Source organism: Sorex araneus, chromosome 1 (assembly GCF_027595985.1).
Source record: "Sorex araneus isolate mSorAra2 chromosome 1, mSorAra2.pri, whole genome shotgun sequence".
In the NCBI taxonomy this organism is placed as follows: Eukaryota; Metazoa; Chordata; class Mammalia; order Eulipotyphla; family Soricidae; genus Sorex; species Sorex araneus.
Genome location: NC_073302.1, coordinates 119,613,876 through 119,635,619, shown reverse-complemented (window position 1 = coordinate 119,635,619; position 21,744 = coordinate 119,613,876). Strand labels below are relative to the sequence as shown.

The window sequence follows — 21,744 nt, the reverse complement described above, 5'->3', positions numbered from 1 at the left end:
TAGTACTATCATGCCTGGCTCCTCCCAAGTCTTATCCAGGCGAAAAGCCTCGTTCTGAGGAGTCTGGCAGAACTGCCTCTGTCTCTCTCTCCCCCGCCTCCACTCTCGGGTGCTTGGGCCCTACCCGGTGGTGCTCAGGGCTTACTACTCCTGCCTTCGGGCTCAGAGAGCACTCCTGGTGGGGGCTGGAGCACCACTCGGGGTGCTGGGGATCGAATTCAGCCTGCCATTTTCGAGACTAGCTCCTCGCCTGCCGGACTGTCTTGGGCCACTCCTGGCCACGCTCAGGACCTGACCGAGCGCTCAGATGGCCACGTGAGGCTGGCCTGGCCCGGCCTCCAGCACTCGGGGCTGGCTCACCGGTCCCTTGCGCAGCCCAGCACCATCGCTAGACGACAGCCCGGCTTGCTCTTCACACCAGCATCCTCCTTGAAACACGCGTCTCCCCTGCTTCGTGCTGCCCCTTTGCTTGTGTTTTTCCCACTCTGGGAAGCCTGTGTTCTTTCTTGAGCACACACTCTTTCCTTCTGCTTTTTTTTTTTTTTAGTTTTTTTTTGTTTTTGGGTCACACCTGGCAATGCACAGGGGTTACTCCTGGCTCATGCACTCAGGAATCACTCAGGAATCGGGGGACCAAATGGGATGCTGGGAATCGAACCCGGGTTGGTTGCGTGAAAGGCAAATGCCCTACACGCTGTGCTATCGCTCCAGCCCCTCCTTCCTTCTCTTTCTCACCCCTCACATCTTTTTGTTTCTTTGGCGAAGGATGGATCATTTTAAAAAATTTAACTACCGTGAGATAGACCCTTACAAAGCTGTTCATGATTGGGCTTCAGTCATGCAAAGTTCCGACACCCATCCCTCCACCAACATCCATTTTCCACCACCAATGTCCCCAGTTCCCTCCTCCCACCCCTCCCCTCCCACAGCCTGCCTCTATGGCAGGCATCTTTCTCCTTTCTCTCTCCCTCTCCTTTTGTGCACACCTGTTTGCAATGCAGGTACGACGATGTCATGGTGTTTGTCCAGGGAGGTTAGTATTTTTCTCAGAAAGGTACAGCTGGGGCTTATTTAACTGGGTGACTGCTGGGGCTTGTGGAATCCAGGGACTCACGAGAGAGCAGCGGCGCGGAAACAAAGGTCACACACACTGACTGCTGCGTCTGGGTTTACTTCTAACGACCCTCAACAAACACCTTTTTCTTCTGCCCCACAAGTCACTCACGGAAGCAACCCCCGTTTGTACAGAAACATGCAGCATTGAAAAGAGCACCGTCGTGCAATTCTGGTTCTAGAGAGAAATTAAGCTCCATGGCACGGACTTTCTGGCAAGACGCAGAGCTGGAAGAGCCCGCCTTGCTCTCCCCAGCAGGGTGGACCTTGGGAGGACGACTCAGAGAAGCAGCAAAGCCGGGAGAGAAAGTCTCAGGGAAAGTGGGATCTGCTGCCACCTGCTGTGAGGCAGCGGTACTGCGCCCTCGGGGAACACGCTCTAGAGCGCCGCCGCCCAGACTGGGGAAAATGACACAAAAAAGATGATCGTTATTATCATCTTTACATTTGAGCAGCATGCGACGATCTCCAGTTGTACAACCAAGTCCTGAAAGTAACGTGCAAAAGTGCAAACAAGTGCAGTGTTAGGACTCAGGAGAGACGAGTGCTTCTCCCTTTACGTATCACCTTACTTGACTTTTCTCTGGGGTTGGGGCACATCTGGCAGTGCTCAAGGCTCGCTCCTGGCTCTGTGCTCAGGGTCCCCCCTCACGGGCTGCATGCAAGGCCTTAACGGGCAGTCCTCTCCAACCCTCTCTACCCCCAGCCCCTGGCAGAGCCGGCCTGGGGGTTAAGGATGACCGTCCAGGGCCCAGGGGCCTGTGCTCGCCCTGGCAGCGCTGCAGGGACCCCGTGGTGCTGGGTTTGGGCACGTGCACGATGCCGAGTCTTTCCCCAGGCTTCGTGGGGGGGGCTGCTTGGAACTGATTTCCTAGATGAGAGAAAGCAGCGAAGACACAGGTCCGGTGCACACGGACCCAAGGGAGAACACCCCTCCACACGCTACCTTTCAGAGCAAAGGGGGGAAAAAAAGCCCAAACACATCCAGGTTTTAGCGGAAAAACGTCTCGTAAACATAAGTGACTGCTACCGAACATAAGGGTGCTACAAGGGGGGGCCGAGATAGTACCGGTGCAGGGTGCTTGCCTTGCTCGTAGCTGACCTGGATCCAATCCCGGCATCCCATAGGGTCTCCCAGCCCCACCAGGACTAATTCCTGAGGGCGGGGCCGGGAATAACCCCTGGGCATTGCTGGTGTGGCCCCCAAAACGAAAACAAAAAAAATGAGTGGCCTGAACGAACGAAAAGTTGCATGCCTGAGAGAGACACGGGCAGGCGGGCCCGTTACTCAGAGACAGGAAAGCAGGTAGGTCCCTGGGAGCTGATGGCAGCTCAGAACCAAAGTTGGGACTCTTGGCCCTGCTCTGAGTCACAGAGCTGGTCTACTGCAAGGAAAGTGACCAGGCTGCAGTAACGGTGGTGGGCGCCCACAACGGCCACTGGAAAGCACCCGAGTACCCCCGGGGGGCAGGGGCAAAGCACAGCAGGGGAGACCCCGGTTCTGGGATGCAAATACCAATATACAAACCAGAAAACAGACAAACAGACACACACACACACACACACACATACACACACACACAGAGGCAAAGCACAGCAGGGGAGCCCCCGGGTTCTGGGATGCAAATACAATATACAAACCAGAAAACAGACACACAGACACAGACACAGACACACACACACACACACACACACACACACACACACACAGTGGCAAAGCACAGCAGGGGAGACCCCGGGTTCTGGGATGCAAATACAATATACAAACCAGAAAACAGACACACACAGACACAGACACAGACACAGACACAGACACAGACACACACACACACAGTGGCAAAGCACAGCAGGGGAGACCCCGGGTTCTGGGATGCAAATACCAATATACAAACCAGAAAACAGACACACACAGACACACACACCCTTCCCCCCTGCTTTTCTCCTTAACCAAAGAAAGTCATGATCTGGTGGAGTCTGTTCCAACAGACCCTCCTGGTCGGAGGAACGGGCAGCAGCAGGGCAGAGCCAAGGCCGTGACCCCCGCCACGGTCTCAGGGACCGCCAGGTTCGCTGAGATTTTCAGTTGCAGCCTTGGAGAATGAATTCTTTCCCCTAGGAAGGCCGGGGTGCTCCGAGGAGGAGGAGAAGCGCGGCCCAGACACACTCGCCCTCCAGCCCGACATGCCTCCGAGGGCAGGCGCGGCTCCTGCACCCTGCATCATGACGGGCACAGCCCTAACGAAGTGCTTGACAGATGGCGTGACTGGGTGCCTGCAGGACGAGCGGGTGGGCTTCAAACGGTCCCACAGACGTAGAGGTGAAGGAGGAAAGCAGGGGTGGTGGGGAGACGCCTCTGTCACGGCGGAGACAATAATGACGTTCAGTGTCAGCAGCGAGGAGGAGACGGGCGACCCCGGAGAGCTGCGTTCCCTGAGGGGCTCGAGACGGACGCCCGTGTCAGAGCCCGGGGTCTCTGGAAGCCTCGTGTAGGGGAGAGTCAGCCGAAACCCCGCTCTCGAAGGCGGCCCCGGGCCTGCTCTAAGGCGTGGGAGGGTCCGCGGAGTAGGTCAGGTGGAGGTCCAGCGGCCCGTAGAGGGAGCGTAGAGCACTCAGGACTTTCTCTTGGATGGCGTCCACTTGCTCAGCAGGGCAGTAGTCGTCCAGACTGGACCTGCGGTGGAGGCGAGGAAAGGACCGAGGAAGAGGCATCACACGCTGGATGCCGGGAAAAAGCAGCACCCACCCAGAAGCCAGGCCTGCCTGCGGGGGTCTCACTGTGGGACAGAGACACGGCGGGCCGGACTCTGAAGACACGAGTGGAAGCTACTGACTGTTCACTGTGGGGGCCAGAGAGGGCGCATCACGCTGGGCACTGCCCCCCACAAGGCCGGCCTGGGTTCGAGTCCTGGCATGCCATCTGTGTGCAGGCACAGCATCCTGAGGTGCCACTGGGGAGCCCGTCCATGCCTGGGCACGTGTGTAAGTGACCCCTGGTCATTGAAAGGGGGCGGGGTGGGGGGGGTCGATGGAGGGAAGGGAGTGGGGGAAGAGGGAAGAAATGAAACACCCCCCGCCCCCAGTACTATTCCAGAGGCGGTGGGAAGGGGGCACACTGACGATGCCCAGGCTCAGGACTCGCTCCTGACTCTGCACTCAGGAATCTCTCCCGGAGGTGCTCGGGGATCCAACCCGGGTTGGCCGAGTGCGTGGCCAGTTCTACCAGCTGTACTATTGCGCTGGGCCCCTGGAACAGTTTCTCCTTGTTTCTTTTTAAAATTTTTTAATTTCAGAAAGTCGTTCGCAGTATTTGATTACATTTGATATCCAAACACCCATCCCACCACCATGGCACCTTCCATCGCCATGTCTCGGGTGTTTCCATCCCAAACCCCAGTCCCTGCCCTCAAAGCAGAACCGAGGGGCTGGAGCGATAGCACAGCGGGTAGGGCGTTTGCCTTACACGCGGCCGACCCGGGTTCGATTCCCAGCATCCCATCCTGAGCACTGCCAGGAGTCATTCCTGAGTGCATGAGGCAGGAGTAACCCCTGTGCAATGCCGGGTGTGACCCAAAAAGCAAAAACAAAAAAACAAACAAAAAAAAGCGGAACCGAAATAATATAATATTTCCCTCTACTCTGAGTCCCATCAGGTGTGGTGCGGTGCTCTCGGAGTACGGGTTGGGTGTGTCCTATGAAGTGTCTCGAGGCCGCGAATGCGACCACGTGGTCTGGGAAAAGGTTCACTCGTGGGCGAGGCTGAGCCCGAGAATGGGAAGAGCGGCCGTGAGCGTGGTGGCGGCTGGGTTCTGGAGGTTTCCGGCTGCCAGGGCTGGGTCCCCTGGGGCAGAGAGGGGTCTCACTCACCCCCCTCTGGGGTGTCTCGAGTGGAACAGCCTGGCGTGGGGTCTGGCGGCACGGTCATGGCGAGCGTCATGTTGCTCCCGCCCGGGAGAGAGGTTTTTCTTGATTTGTGCTTGGGCCACACTTGCCCGTGCTCAGGGCTTACCCCTGGCTCTGTGCTCAGGGATCACTCACTCCTGATGGGCTTGGGAACTGCATTCAAGCGGTGCCGTGGCTTGAACCCAGTCAGCTGCATGCAAGACAACTGTCTTTCCCCTGCAGTACCTCCCTGGCCTTGAAAAGTGCTTATACCACAGAGGGCTGTTACCTCGTTGACGGGTGCTAGGACTAGTGGGTTTAAAACAAAGTGATTTATTTAGGGTGGAGGGTTGTACCACACGGGGCAGTGCTTAGGGGCTGTTCCTGGGTTAGCTCAAGGGCAGGCCGTGGGGGTGCTGCTCAGGGAACCCCAAGAGGCGCTGGCATCTGAACCAGGTCCCAGACCCCGGCGGGCCGTTACTCAAGGCAACCACACTTACCGGGCAATTGTCACCAGAGTCGGTTTGGGTAAACTCCGCAGCAAACGACACATAGACTGAACCAGATGCTCAATTTCTTGCTCGGTGCTGACGTGGTGAGGCAGTTCTGAATAATCACAGGTCAGCCCCGCCTGGTGAACCTGGAAATAAGACAATTCACTGTGAAGTTTGGTTGTTGTAGATTGCTTTTTTTTTTTTTTAAATTTCCGTTTTGGGGCCACACCTGGCTGTGCTCAGGCTTACTCCTGGATCTAGGGTCAGGGATCGCACCTGGAGGTGGTCCCAGGACTGGGGACGATGGCGGGGATCAAACATAGATTGGTCACATGCAAAGCAAGCACCTTACTTCTCGAACTCTTTCTCTAGCTCCTGGGGTGAGTCTTTACCCTTCGATGGTTTTGCTTTGAACAATTTTCTGTGGATTCAGGCTGTTTTCCCCTTTCTGGGCCACAGAAGTTACCTCTTCTCTGAAACCTTGTTTTTTGGGCCACACCTGGTGATGCTCGGGGGTGACTCCTGGCTCTGGACTCAGGGATCACTCCTAGCCTTGCTCGGTGGACCATATGGGATGTCAAGGATACAACCTGGTCCGGCTGTGTGCAAGCTGTACTGCTGTTCCGGGTTCCTCTTCTCAGAAGATTTTTTTTTTTGTTTTTTGGGTCATACCTGGCGATGCACAGGGGTTACTCCTGGCTCTGCACTCAGGAATTACTCCTGGCGGTGCTCATGGGACCATATGGGATGCTGGGATTTGAACCCAGGTCAGCCGCATGCAAGGCAAACGCCCTACCCACTATGCTATCACTCCAGCCCCTCTTCTCAGAAATTTTGATAGAACCAGCCTGCACATCTGTTCAAACTCTTTCTTTCCAGGAATAATTCTTCAGTTCTTTAACATATTTTCTGATTATGGGTTGATTCCATTTCTGTCCTTGAGCCAATCTGATATTTCAAGTTTTTCTAACATACTTTCCATTTCACCTAGATTCTAAAAATTGATAAAAAGCTGTAAAAATATCCTTGTTCAGCTTTTCTTTCCAACCATTATTTTATTGCCAAATATATCAACCTAGTAGGACATTCAAGGTTTTAAGAAGACACAAGAAAAAGTCTTCCTCTTGTCTCAGTTAACCTACTATTATTTCTCAAGTATGCTGTATTTTTATATTTTTCGGCCTCATTCGGTGATGCTCAGGACTTCATCCTAGTTTTTCCCTGCTCTAGCTCCCCTCACAAAATCCAGCCTTTATATTTCTCTCTCTCTTTCTCACGTACATGTGTGTATGCATGTATATGCATATATATATTTTTTGTCACACCTGGTGATGCTCCGAGGTTACTCCTGGCTCTGCGCTCAGGAATTACTTCTGGTGGTGCTTAGGGACCATTTGGGATGCCGGGGATTGAACTCAGGTTGGTCCCGTGCAAGACAAACACCATCCCCGCTGTACTCGGGCCCTGGGATATGCAGCCCTTAATACAGTCACATATCACAGCAGTTGGGTGTTCGCCTTTCACGTGGCCGACCCGAGTTCGATTCCTCTGCCCCTCTCAGAGAGCCCAGCAAGCTACCGAGAGTATCGAGCCCACAGGGCAGAGCCTGGCAAGTTACCCGTGAGTACTGGATATGCCAAAAACAGTAACAATAAGTCTCTCATGAGAGACGTTACTGGTGCCCGCTCGAACAAATTGATGAGCAACGGGATGACAGTGACAGTGACCACTGATATCTACTGATACGGCTTCGCTCTCCTCCCCACTTTTTTTTCTTTCTCATTCTGAATCACACCAAGTGGAGTTACTTGGGGGGGTTGGTGGGGGATGACCACAGGTGAGGGGGTCAAGGCTGCCTGTCCGACACGCAAAGGCTTGCACTTCAGCCTGCGGAGCGATCTCTCTCTCTGGCCCTGGAAACCGCCTTCTTTAAGGATGCTAACTGGGCGCACCCCCACTGCACCTGAGGCGCCTGCTGCCCCCTGGACTGTCCCAGGCCCGGGAGGGGAAGGAGCTGGGGGCAGGACACCCCCTTTGGTCACTCTGAACACAATGATCAGGACACCTCAGTGTTCTAACCCTGGCTTCTAAGTGCTTATTTGAAAGCAAATTTCTTCTTTGAAAAAATATTTTTTTTTCAGACGTCCCAGGAATAAAAGTGAGCTATTTTCATAAAAGAATTCTGTATTTCTCCCCAGAAAAGGGGCCATGCAAAGTCAGTTTCAGATGCAGAAATAAAATATTCACCATTTCATAGTCTGGTACTTCCATCCGCTTTTTCAAACTCTGTACAAGTGGAACTAGTGATTCCATGCTGGAAAAAAACAAATCACCCTTCAATTAAATATTGTACCCTTTCAACTAAAATTATAGGGGCAAATGCTACAGTACGCTTAAAACCGGTAAAACATGATTTTTCTTTGGGTTTCTGGACCACATCCGGGAGTGCTCTGGGGTTACTCCTGGGTTTACACTCAGAGATTACTCCTGGCGGTGCTCTGGGGACCCTGAAGGATGCCATGGCTCAAACCTGGGTTGGCCGTGTGCAAGGCAAGCGCCCTACCTGCTGTATTATCCCGCCCAGATGACTCCATGTGATCACCTTTCTTTCCTTCTTTTTCTTTTGCTTTCTTTCTTTTAGGTTTTTGGGCCACACCTAGCTTGGCTGTGCACTCTGAAATCACTCCTGGTGGGCTCGGGGGATTGTATGGGATCTGGAGATCGAACTCGGGTGAACTGCAGACAAGGCTACAGCTGTACTATCTCTCTGGCTCTTTTTATTTTAAATTAAAAAAAAAAATTGGGGGTTACACCCAGAGATGTTCATGGCTTACTGCTGCCTCTATGCTGAGAGATCACTCTTGGTGGTATGCATAGGGGATCATACGTGATGCCAGGGATCAAACCTGGGTAGTCTGCTTGCAAGACAAGCGTCTTACCACTCTACTATCTATCTGGCCCGAGAGAATTATTCCTGCCATTTTTTTTTTTTCCTTTTTGGGTCACACCTGGCGATGCACAGGGGTTACTCCTGGCTCTGCACTCAGGAATTACTCCTGGTAGTACTCAGGGGACCATATGGGATGCTGGGAATTGAACCCGGGTCAGTCGAGTGCAAGGCAAACACCCTACCCACTGTGCTATCACTCCAGCCCCATCCTGCCATATATATTTATAAGGTGATGTTAATATTGGGAGAACAGGTAAATATCCAGGGGAAGTATTGAGTTATCAAATCATGCTCTCTCACGCCAGGGGAGGCTGGAAAATACACTCTCTGCTCAGAGTGGGGCTATCCTTAAACGGAAGTATGTTTCTGTGCTGGAACTTACCTGTCAGGTAAATTATTTTTCTATGACTAGGGCAATCCTCTCCCCCACCTCCCCCCCAACATATAGCAGGGACTGTATTGCTCATCTACTTTTTGGTTTTGTTTTGTTTTGGGGACACACCTGGTGACGCAAAGGGATCATTCCTGGCAGACTCAGGAGGTCAGAGGGTCCGACACCAAACCCAGGTCCATCGTGTGCAAAGGCAAGCGCTTTAGGGCCTGTCCTGTCTCTCCGGACCCATTTACCACCCCTCTTTCATTTATTTAGTTGATGAGGCAATGCTCTGGGGTTGCTCCTGGCTTTGAGCTTAGGATTCACTCCGGGCAGTGTGCAGGGGGACCAGACGGGATGCCGGGGACTGAACTGGGGTCAGCTGCATGCAGGGCAAGTGCCCTTCCCGCTGGACCATCCCTCCAGGGCCCTCCCACTCTTCTTCCATCTTCCGTAAGACGGAGCACCATGTTCTCTGTTGCTGTCATAGCAAGTGGCGGGGTCACAGCCAGCCGTGCCACCGTGTTCGGCTCCTGGAGCCACACCCCAGACCCTACAGAGCATGAACCAACCGCTGGACGGGAAACAATGAGAGAGTCGAATGCAACATCTCAGAATTACACTGGGCACTAAACGAACACCAAGAGAGCCAGGGCAGTCACGCAACGGGCTGGAGTCAGTGTTCCAAACGCAGGAGCCCCGGGCTTGGTCTCCGGCACATTCCCGGAGCAATGTGGGGAAGGAGCACCGGCCCCTGTGACCCAGAATACAACAACAACGACGACGACGACGACAAACAACACAAATGCCGGAGCTAGCACCGTGTGCAGGGTGTTTGCCTTGCCTGCAGGTGGCCCGGGTTTGAGCCCTGGCACCCTAGACTGTCCCCCAAGTCCCTGCAGGAATGATCCCCGAGTGCAGAGCCGGGAATACTGCTGGGAGTGGGAATACTACTGGGAGTGGCCCGAAAGCCAAAATTAAAAGCAACAAACCCAAACCCGCAACCAGAAACGACCCCTCACCCCGACTTCCAGCCCCCTGAGAAAACTTATTAATGCTTATTATTGTTAGTAAATCTGTGTTTACATGTAGTGCTAATTCATAAAAGCAATTTATTTAGTGACCTCAGCAATGTATACATGTCTGGTTGGAGTACGGGAGAGTTGATGAAAACCCCACAAAGGTCTTACCCGGGATTCGAGGCCCATTTTCGGACTGTCTCTTCATCATCACCATCACACAAGTCAGCAAAAGTAGCTTCGAGATCTTCTAACTGATGGATCCGAGTATCCACACAATCTACCAAATCCTCCTTCAAATATATGAAAGGGTTGAGATTAGAGTTCCTTAAAAGACAAAAAAAAACACAGACACAAGTAAAATCCCAGGACAATGAAATTCTAAGTTAAAACTCACAACAAGTTTCAAGCACTAACCATGGGCTTCCCCAATAAACAAAAAAGTAAGGACCACCCTCCCTGGAGTCCTTTGGTCAGCCGGCGATGGCGTGGGACAGCTGACAGACAAAACCCACAGAGAGAAAAGGGGAGATACCTCCGTCACGTCGGGCCCCGGCTTTTTAAACTGGTAGAGCTCCTGTAAGATTTTGTACTCCTCCTGGCAAGCAAAACAAAGGATTCATATAATAAAGACCACTAATTTCTCAAAGATCAACTTCAGTGGAAAGGGCTGTGTGAAGGAGAGTAGCACTCACTAAAAGGTCAGCACCCAGCAACGTGTCTAATATCGATTTCACTGCAAATATTAAAGATAGATCAAGGCAGGGGCTGGAGCGATAGCACAGCGGGTAGGACATTTGCCTTGCACTCGGCCGATTCCCAGCATCCCATAGGGTCCCCTGAGCACTGCCAGGAGTAATTCCTGAGTGCAGAGAGAGGAGTAACCCCTGAGCATCGCCAGGTGTGACCCCAAAACCAAGATAGATCAAGGCATGACAGGAAGTCTAATAATTACTACTAGGAGACTGTTGGCGAATTGGAGTCGGGATGGGAATATTTCTAGTGACATTCCTCTATGGAGGGAAGCAGTTTAGGACCTAGACGGATTCCGGCTCTAAAGGAAATACGCGGACCTGTAAGCAGCCAAGGGTCCACACTCCCTCCACAGTCTGTTCCTTAACCACAGAATAATCTCTCAGGCTAGGAACAGAAAGGAACACAGCAGGGATTAACAAACACCCAAAGCAGAAGCCAAGAGCTGGTCTTCAGTGGGAAGCCACATCTGGCAGTGCTCAGGGCGGATTCCTGGCTCTGAGTTCAGGGATCTCCTGCCAGGGGGATGCTGAGGGTCAAACGGAGGTCGGGAGGTCCGCTGGTTTTGCACACAGCAACCATCTAGACTATCTCTCCAGCCCCGGGGCTGGGATGTTTCATGAATGAAACCCAACCACTCTGCGCAAGAGAAAATTTAAAAATGAAAAGAAAGGAAAAAAAAAAGAGAGAGAGAAAAAGCCCCGAACTCAATAACTACCAAGATACAAGACATAGTCTTGCTGCATCTTGATAGTGTTGCTACTACTACCAGGCACAGCCAGCCTTGGATTTGTTTCCCAGCGGCTTCTCTGTTACATATAGGAAAGAATGTATCACATGGGGGCTGGAGAGGCGGTGCGGTGGGTAGGGCGCTTGCATTGCGCCTTGCATATGGCCGCCTTGAGCTTCATCCCCGCCCCCCCCCCCCCCCCCCCCCCCCCCGCACCCTATATGGTCCCTTGAGCCTGCCAGGAGTGATCCCTGAGCTCAGACCCAGTAGTAAGGCCTGGGCACTGCCGGGTGTGGTCCAAAGGCAAAACAAAAACAAAAACAAACAAACAAACACCAACGTATTTTGGGGCTCCCACTGGGAGTGCGCGGTGAGGGGGCTGGAAGCTGGGTCTCCTGCGCCCCAGCTCTGAGCCCTCTCTCCCCGCTCCTGAGCGGCACTGACAATTCTAACGGTGTTTAAACAACACGGAGGCATGAGGGAGCCACAGGGAAGTGGGACTGAGGGCGCTGTCACCGGGAGTGCAGCCCAAACTGCTCTCGGGGGCATTCAGAGACCCTGCCAACGGGAGCCAAGGGGGCAGTGACCCTGAGCCAGGCTCGGCGGGGCATCCGCACCCTGTCCGGGCACGTGGCTGTCCACTCTGGGATGAGGACGAGGACTCGCCCAATAAACTAAACCAACATCCACGCACCGTCCCCTCGGACCTTCTTACCAGTCACTGGTGATCAGGTTCCTAGAGTCCCAGGAAGGAAGGGAAAAGCAAGACCCAGAGCATGCAGCAGAGACCCTCTGGGGCCCCCAGTGCAGGCAGGGCCACGTGGCCGTTTGCAGGAAGTCAGGTGGTTTCTTATTTGGGGGCCATACCCAGGGGTGCTCAGGGGACCATCTGTGAGACCAGGGATTGAACTGGGGCCAGAGAGTGCAAGGCAAGCACCGTGAGCTCTCTCCTATCTCTCTGGCCCCTGACTTTGTTTGGGGCCACACCCAGCGGTGCTGAGAGCTTAGTCTGGCTCTGTGTTCAGGGATCACTCTTGGAAGGCTCCAGGGAATTTCTGGGAAGCTGGGGGTCAAACCTGGATCAGCTGCTGTAGGACAGGAGAGCATCTGGGCCCTGGCCTGCTTCCTAACAGAGAGACATACCCTGCAATTCTCAAGATCTGTATTTGCAAACAGCACTTTTTTTTAAATCTTTTTTTTTTTTTGGGGGGGGTCACACCCAGCGATGCTCAGGGGTTACTGTCCTGGCGGTACTTGGGGGACTGTATGGGATGCCGGGGATTAAACCCAGGTCAGTCGTGTGCAAGGCAAACGCCCTACCCGCTGTACTATCGCTCCGGCCTCCCCAAAACAGCTCTTTTATGTGGTGTTAGAAAACCGAGGAGTGAATAAAATCCCATTTGAGAACAACAGGAAAGAAATGGAAGCGGCACCTTTACCTGAGTGTACATTTCCTTGAAGGGGTTCTTGACAGAAAAAAAATCCAAGTCAATATCCAAGACAAACTCGGGCCCTGACTTCAGAATCTCCAGCATCTCCTTGGCGCTGGCTGTGGTCTGGTCCTCCGGGAGGCCAGGCGAGGGAGGATCGAGGGGCTCTGGGCCAGCAGGGTCCCTCCTCGGGGCCACTGCATCCTCCCCCGGTCCTTCTGCAGCAGAGGTTGCATTTCCGGCGCCTTCCGCCGCGAGCTTGGGCTTTTTGGCAGAATGTTCTTCCTGACTGTTACCAAGCTGACATGGCTTTACCATAATGACGTCCAACTGGAAAGGTTTCGGGTTTTCCAGCTGGTCTCCGGTGACATAGAGGCCATCGCTTAGGAAGTAGTGATCTGTACTGGTCACCCTGCATCGGAGGGAAAATCGACTTTAGTTAGACAAGAGATTAGCGGACAGTTCACATAGAATTTTCACAGCATGGCAGAGCTAAGGACACATGAACAGTAACTCAGAGGTCACACATTCTCTTTCTCACATACAAACACTTGTGTAAATGTGCATACATAAAAATAAATCTATATAAATGTGCATATTTATGTATCTATAAATGTGGGGGCCACAGCTGGCAGTGCTCAGGATACTCCGAGCTCGGCTGTTCTGTGGTCCCTGAGCAAACCAACCAACAAAAGGCTGATTTTCCTTAGCCCTCGGGTGGTCAGGGGCCACAGCAGCGGTCCTGGGGGTGTGCTCCGTGGTGCTCAGTGCCAAGGCCTGTCCCTGGGGTGCCAGCATGCAAATGCGTGTACAGCCCCTGGAGCTCTCTCGATAGCCTCTGCCTTTTAATTCTGGCAATTTTCATTCATTTATTTTTTTGCTCTGGTGAGAGTTACTCTTGGTAGTATTTGGGGACATGGGGTCACTCCAAGTGGTGCTTGGGGCTACTCCTGGCCCAGAATCTTGGCAGTGGCTGTGAGTGCGGGTGGTGCCAGGGCTGAAAGCAGGGTTCCTGCACACAGAGTCCGTGCTCCAGTCTGTTGAGCTCTCGGTCCGGTCTTATTCTCTACTATTTTTATATTAAAAAAACAAAAAAAACCAAAAAACACGAACGAACCCAAAACACCAAAGTGAGAGACTTTCAAACTTTCTCTGCTGACTGTTAAATTCAGCAGACAACAGCTGCCTTGGAAGGAAAGAGCAAAATGTATCACTCAATATGCCAATCCAAAAGAACTGATATATTCTTGATATATCATATAGTTGTAAGGAAGTTTTTATTTTTTTTCTTTTTGGGTCACACCTGGCAATGTTCAGGGGTTACTCTTGGCTCTGCACTCAAGAATTACTCCTGGCAGTGCTTGGGGGACCATTGGGATGCTGGGAATCGAACCCAGGTTGGCCGCGTGCAAGGCCAACTGAACTATCGCTGCTGGACGACTGCCCTGGACCAGTCACACAGTCGTAGAATCGATGTAGCACACCGTTTAGTGGGGAGTTGGTCGTCAAGACAGCCAGAATGCCAGTGGATGGAGATGGCTATTAAGAACACAACTTGAGGGACTAGAGTTATAGCCCAGGGGTTAAGGTGTTTTCCTGGCATGGAAAAAACCGCAGTTCATATCCTTGGGACATGTAGGGTCCCCTGAGCCCTGTTGAGAGTGACTACTGAGAACAGAGCCAGGAGTAAGCCCTGTGTACCACCAGGTGTGGGCCCCAAAGTCCCCCCAGCCCTCCTCCCCGGCTCCAAATAAAACAACTTGAGGGTTGGGATAGGGCACAGAAGCCCCGACTTTCTCTGCACAACAAGCGATGTGGCCATCAACTAAATACACTCAGGGTGTGGAGAGGCTAAAATCAAAGACTGGGAACCCTGCTGCCAGCAGCTTGGGGGGCACAGTCTGAAACAGTCGTGGCATAATTGGACCCCGGCAGTCTAAGTTTGGGTGTTCTTCCCTCTTAGGGGCCGAGTCCGGGGTTTTCATCAGGCGAGGTGAGTGCTGTACCCCAGAGCCATGTCCCAGGTGAACTGACCGCACAGGGGCCGGGAACAGGCCCACGCTGGCCGGAGCTCAGCCCTGGGCTCATTTCACTTTCCCGAAAAATCCTTTCTTTTGCACCGTGAGGCCCCAAGCTCTGAGCCCCCAAGGCCCACAGAGATGGGCCTGAGGACAGGGAGTGACAATCAGCCAGCGCCTGCAACACACACACACACACACACACACACACACACACACACACACACACACACACACACACACACACACACACACACACACACACACACACACACACACACACACACACACACGGTGGAGGACATGTCTATGTCTCTGCCCACTAGAAAGTGGTGTCTGCCCTCGGTTATCTGCTGCACATGCGCGCGGCACGTGATTACCTGATGGTGGTCACACACACACACACACACACACACACACACACACACACACACACGCACGGCACGTGATTACCTGATGGTGGTGGTGGACGTGTCTTTGCCCACTAGGAAGTGGTGTCTGCCCTCGGCGATCTGCTGAGCCCAGGGCGGATGCAGCCAGAGGACATGAGAGAAGTGGCCGGCGTACACGGCGGGCATGATCCAGTTCTCAATGCTCAGCTCCCTGGGAGGGAAACAGAGGGCGCGTGAGATCTCACCCACAACACCGCCGACGGCCGTCTCCAGCAGGGTCTGGATTCTTCACTACCGTGCACTAACAAAAGTGCCAGTTTTATATTAGGCTTTCCATCATGGTCTTCATTAAACCTTACTCCTGAGTGTAAATTTAAAATTCTTTCTTTCTTTCTTTTTTGGTAGTGTTGTGGGGGTGTGCTTTGGGGGTACACACGGTATTGCTCAGAACTTATTTCTGACTGTGCTTAGAGCTCACTCAGTAAAGTGTGCCCCTTGCATGCATGAAACCTGGGTTCAATCTCTCTTTTTTTTGGGGGGGGGGCTTTTTGCATCATACCTGGCGATGCTCAGGGGTTACTCCTGGCTCTGCACTCAGAAATTACTCCTGGCAGTGCTCAGGGGACCATATGGGATGCTGGGGATCGACCCCAAGTCAGCCACTTGTAAGGCAACCTCTCACCCCACTGTACTATGACCTTAGAATTGGTTCGATTCCATTTCTCTGCTTTTGTGGACCCCCAAAGTCAACAAGATCTAGGACCTAAGTATGCAAATGGGGAGGCTGAAGGAACTTAATACTGGAAGGAGAGTTATATGAAATAAAGATGTGTATCGAACAATATAGGTTAAGATAACAAACATTTTCGTGTGTCTCTATATCCAGACTTTGAAGAGGAAGGAAGGCACTCAGATAAACTTGTAAAGTCTCTACTTCTAAAATTCGGCTTTTTACTGCTTTTTAGTTAGTTTGTTTTGGGGATCACAGGCTCAGGGAACCATATGGGTTGCCTCAGGCAAGGTAAGTGCCCAACCCACTGAACTATCTCTTCAGTTAATAACACCGTGTATGCTAAAGCAGAGGTTGGCAAACATTGATCGGTTACTTGTTTTTGCAATAAAGTTTTATTGGGATGCACACAGCCAGAGATGTTCCCTCGCACCCAGGATTGAACTCACACCACACGGAGTAGAGAAGGGCTTGCAGGCGGGGCAATGTGGTGAGTACCCTAAGATATTTAAGACAAAGCCTGCAGCACTTGTTCTAAATAAAATAAGAAAAGAAAAACCAAAAAATGAAAGTCATGAGCTAAAAAGTTTATTTTTCTCTGTTTATCATCTACTGCAGGCTGCATTTCAAGCACATAAAGATCATGAAGCAAATCAAGTGATTACCCAAAAAGCGTTTCCTTATCGAACACGGTGTCAGCGGGCATATTCACAGGAATGAGGAGGTCTGGATGGGAATCAAAGTGCACGAAACGGATATTACTAGCGGGAAGATGCTTTGAGCCGATGGCCCGGTATATAAAGGGCAGAACCTGTAAAGACACAAGTGCACCTTTAGGACTGGAGCTGGTAGTAAGAGCTTCTGCTCCACTGAGGATTCCTCAAAAATATACCTTAAATGCACCTGCAAGTATACTACGTGCACTATGTCTAACAGTAGGGAAATAAAGAAGTTGTTAGTGTAGTTGTTGGGCTGGAGCGATAGCACAGCGGTTGGGCATTTGCCTTTCACGCAGCCCACCCGAGTTCGATTCCTCTGCCCCTCTCGGAGAGCCTGGCAAGCTACCGAGAGTATCGAGCCCGAGTGGCAGAGCCTGGCAAGCTACCCGTATGTATTGGATATGCCAAAAACAGTAATAATAAGTCTCTCAATGAGAGATGTTACTGGTGCCCGCTCGAACAAATCGATGAGCAACGGGATGAGAGTTAGTGTAGTTGATAGATGGTGGCATCAAACATTGTACTTCCAAAGGCTTCCATGGGCACCTCTCAGCTGTAATCCTGCCCGCATCTCCGAGTGAGGGCAGGGAAAGCGGCCAAGGCTTGGGGCTCAGGAAAGAGCTGCTCAAGAATGAGTGAGGGGACATGGTCACTCTGACTGGGCACTGGGCGCTGAGAGAAGGTAAGGTGAGCTGCACGAGACCCCATCAGGACCGAGACCCCATCAGGACCAGTACTGTAAACCGCAGAGCTTAAAGGGGAGGGGGCAGGGGAAAAAGAATACGGAAAAAAAAGGCAGGCTTGGAAAGGGTGGTGCAGAAGATAAACTGGGGGCACTGGTGGAGGAAGTGGCCTTGGGTGAAGGTCTTAGTGTGTGTTGGAACAATGTATCCCTGAAACACAATCATGAATAACTTTGTAATTCAAAGTGATTCAACTGGGGCGAAAAAAAAAAGAAAGGATAAACTCAACGTGGGGCTGGAGAAGAGTACAGCTGGTAAAGTGCTAGTCTCGCACTTAACACACCTGGGGTTTGACCCCTGGCACCCCATAGGGTCCCCGGGTCCCCACCAGGGGTGATCCTTCAGCAGAGCCAGAAATAAGCGGAGAGTACCAAAAGCAAACCAAAGCAAAGAATGGAATTGCACGTTCTGGCATTCACGCCGCGTTCACCCAGCACACGGGGCTCTTCTAGCAAACCACTGCTCTTGGCCCGGCGCCACCCACAAACCTGGAGTCACCCTCTGCCTCCCGCGGCTTCTTCCCCAACTGCCTTCGGTCCCTGGGAAGCTTCCAGAAACGGACACCCAGGCACGTCCGGCTGCTCTGCGACTGCACTACCAGCAAAACCCCACCGGATCCAAGCCTAGAAAAACACACATACACACCAGGGCACACCCCACCATCTGGGCACGCGGTGCCCGGGCAGTGCGAGGACTGTGTGTGCAAGGGTGCACACAGGGGGCCTGGTTAGGGCGTCCGACAGTCCGGGTTCGAACCCCGACGCCACCAGTTGTGGGCTGTGGGGTTTCGGGGCACACCCAGAGGGTTAAAACAGCAGCAACAACAACAACTAACACTGGGGCCCCGGCGATCGATGTCCAGCGAGAAGCCTTGCACGCCGCCGACCCGGGTTCAATCCCGGGCACCCCGCACGGTCTCCCGAGCACTTGCCAGGAGTCATTCCTGAGCGCAGAGCCAAGAGGAACTGAGCATCACCGGCTGTGACCCCCAAAAAGACAAAACGCAAAACCCAAACGAACCCCAAACTTGAGCTCGATGCACCCTAAGCGCTCCCCCGCAGCTCACCTCCTGGTGGTCCTCCACCACCCACACCGGGAGCTCGGGGTAGCGCCGGGGGCAGGCGCGCTCGGCGGCGGCGGCAGCGGCTGAGTCGCTCATAGTGGTCAGCCGGGGCCGCTGCCCAGCGAGGCGCGGGCGGCCAGAGCCCCGGGATGCCCAGACGCGCTGCGCCGACCACCCGCCTTCCCCGGCAGAGAGGCGCGCTCACCCGGTTGCGGTTCCGGATTGGAGGAAGGAGAGGGCAGGGGGCGGGCGCCCAGGGCTTCGGCCAAGGCGATTGGGCGATCTGTCTGTCGCTCCGACGCGCGCTCCAATCCCCGCGCGCGCGGCGCGGCGCGGCGCCCCGGCGCTTTCCCAGCGGTGACGGCCCTGCGGGCGCTGCTCTTTGCTTTTGTAATTCCTGGGGTTTCCTCTTCCGGAGGCGCGGGTGGCGCCGCGGGCTCGGCGGCCGCGTTACAGCGCGGGCTTTGCACGGACGGCGATCGCGTGGCTCCAGAGCCTTTGGTAGGTAAAAGTGGGGGATCTCTGGGTGGACGTCGGAAGGGGGGAGTGTTTCCGAGTGCCTGCATTGAACCCGGGCAGAAGTTCCAGGCTTGGGCCCCCTCCAACCTGGGACTTGGGAATTCAGTGTCTAGCAACCCTTTCTCAGATCTGCAAGGAAGGGCAGAAGAGCGACCCTAAGGCCCGGATCCCTCTGGCAGGGAAGCGATGGGGGCGCCCCCTTTTCATTCATTTGCAGAGTGCACGCGCTGGTCCAGGGCCTTGGGGACCTGAGGTCCAGATCCCGAAGGGAAGGGAGCTGGTGGCGAACTGGCCCCGTGGGGCACACGGTCGGGCGGGGAGATGCAAACAGGCAATTACCCATCTGCCTCTCGGAGGTGACAGACAGGCGTGAGAGTTGGGCCCAGGTGGTAGGGCGGGAGTTCTTCGTAAAAATGCACACACGCTTTGCAACTTTTCTCTATGGAAGACTGACAACCCTGGACACGTCTAACTGTTAGAAATCGCTGCCTCCTTTTCCAAAGTGCAACCCGGGAGTAGGCAGGTGTAGAAAATGCTGACTTTGTCAGCTCCACCGAGTTCCCTGACTTGGGGATTAAGTATGCATCCACAGCACAACGCTCCACTTCCTAGGCCTGCTTCTGCAGGTCTATCTATAGAAACGGTCTTAAGGGCCTGAGAGCCATGGCTCAGCTGTTCGGCACCATGCAAGAGTTAAGTGAGTCCATCGCTTCTCTGCTCCTAGATTCTGCACACCCCTTTGGGTTTGTGTTCTATTATTAACCCCCCCCCCCCCCACACACACAGACCTCTTGTGTTTATTGCATTCTTTTTTGCATGTGGATTCTGAGCTCTTTGAGTCCTGCAGAAGGCTCTGTGTGTGTGTGTGTGTGTGTTTGTGTGTGTGTGTTTCTGATTCCTCATGACAAGTGACCCGAGCTGTGTGTTGGCTTGTCCTGGTCATGCAGATCTGTGGGTTGATATGGAAGGGAACTGTCCAGTGGCAGCATATAGAGACACAGACCATTGGGAAGACAAACTTGCATTGACCTGCCGTGTTGTGTGCAGGATGCGCTCCCCGGGAGTGTGAAGGATGCAGAGATGACTGTGAACCAACCCAAGGCAGCAGGGAGCTAATTGCTCGGGGCAGTTAGACATGTGCACTCATGGCTCTTACTCGAGACAGACTCTGGTAAGTTCTTCCAAAGCAGTAAGTACAGGGGCTGGAGAGATAGCATAGTGGGTAAGGCGCTTGCTTTGTGCACAGCTGACTCACGCCCACTCCTCTGCATCCCGTATGGTCAGGAGTGATCCCTGAGTGCAGGAATAACCCCTGAGTATTGCCTGGTGTGGCCAAAACAAGTGAATAAAAAAAAATGGGAAAAAAAAGTGAAGGACAGTGTCAGCCGCTCTCCAGGCCACTTTCCACATGCTCCGGCCAAGCCTCATGCATGAGTGAATATATTCCTGGACACATCATCATAAAGGGTATATATATATATACCCTTTATATATATATCTATATATATACATGCATATATATATTAAGTGTGCATCCACAGCACACTTTATATCTATATATATATATAGATATATATATGTGCATGTATATATATAGAGCCCAGCAAGCTACCGAGAGTATCCTGCAGGCACGAAAGAGCCTGCCAAACTCCCTGTGGTGTATTTGATATACCAAATACAGTAACAATAACAGGTCTCATTCCCCTGACCCTGTAAGAGCCTCCAGTCATTGGGAAAGATGAAGCTAAAATCTTAAGGCTGGGATGAATGGAGACATTGCTGGCGCCTGCTCGAGTAAATCGGTGAACAACGGGATGACAGTGGCACAGTGATACAGTGTCAGCACAATGAAACTGTAAAGGGAGTGGGATTACTGCCTTGAGTAGCCTGAGGTGGCTAGGTAATCAGAATTATCCTAAGGGCATTGGACTGAGTGAAAATAAATCATTAAATCAAATATTGGGGTACCGACTGGAATGGGAACGAATGGGAGTGAAGATCGACGGTCGGCAACTACACCACCTCCGCTTTGCTGATGACATTGTTCTAATAACACCAAACATTAGCCAAGCAGCACGAATGCTGGCCGACCTCGACTGTGAGTGTGGAAAGGTCAGACTGCAGCTGAATCTCACCAAGACAATGTTCATGAAAAATGAACTAGTCTCTGATGTTCCATTTGCTCTCAACGGGACAGACATCTCCGAATGCAGCAGCTGTGTGTACCTGGGTCAAGAACTCAACATGAAGAATGACTTGGTGCCAGAACTGCGCAGGAGGAAGAGAGCAGCGTGGAATGCATTCGAAAGCGTCAAAGAAGTTGTTAAGAGGACAAAGAACCTCCAACTCTGGGCACATCTTTTTGACTCCACCGTTCTTCCTGCACTAACATATGCCTCAGCGACTTGGGCCCTACGCAAACAGGATGAGAACACAATTCGGGTATCCCAAAGAGGAATTGAAAGCTATGCTTGGAGTGTCACGTTTCACTCAAGTGAGAGAAGGAATCCGGAGTTCCGATGATCAAGTCGATGATCAAGAATCAGACTCTCTCGTTTGCCAAGGCGTTGAAAATCAGATGCGATTTAGAGACGACTGCTGGACTAGAGCTGTTACGGACTGGATTCCACGGGACGTCAAGAGATTGCGTGGCCGCCCACCTACTTCTTTGTCAAAACCCTGAAGGTTTTTGAGGCTCTTTGTGTTCCTGGAGCGAGCAGATACCATTTGGGCTACACTAGCACTCGACAGGGACGAATGGAGCCGTTACTGGCACCTGCTTGAGCAAATCAAAGATCAACGGGATGACAAGTGATACA

General features: G+C 52.7%; 2 protein-coding genes across 5 annotated transcripts in view; one reads left to right on the top strand and one right to left on the bottom strand.

The window, feature by feature from the left end:
- Positions 1–1,155: 1,155 nt before the first annotated feature.
- C1H5orf22 (chromosome 1 C5orf22 homolog) lies at positions 1,156–18,600 on the bottom strand. Its single transcript, XM_004605607.2, has 9 exons — positions 18,410–18,600; positions 16,547–16,692; positions 15,213–15,362; positions 12,751–13,153; positions 10,364–10,426; positions 10,000–10,121; positions 7,734–7,800; positions 5,493–5,632; positions 1,156–3,784 (listed from the first exon to the last, which is right to left on the bottom strand). Exons 1-9 carry the CDS (start codon positions 18,500–18,502, stop codon positions 3,652–3,654), a joined length of 1,317 nt encoding a protein of 438 aa, XP_004605664.2. The 5' UTR covers positions 18,503–18,600; the 3' UTR covers positions 1,156–3,651.
- Positions 18,601–18,779: 179 nt separating this feature from the next.
- DROSHA (drosha ribonuclease III) overlaps positions 18,780–21,744 on the top strand; it is a 129,664-nt gene continuing 126,699 nt past the window's right edge. For all 4 annotated transcript variants that reach the window (XM_055132420.1, XM_055132414.1, XM_055132406.1 and 1 more), the window contains exons 1-2: positions 18,780–18,907; positions 19,973–20,096. The gene's annotated coding sequence lies outside the window, so the exon portion shown is untranslated. The remainder of the gene's footprint in view (positions 18,908–19,972; positions 20,097–21,744) is intronic.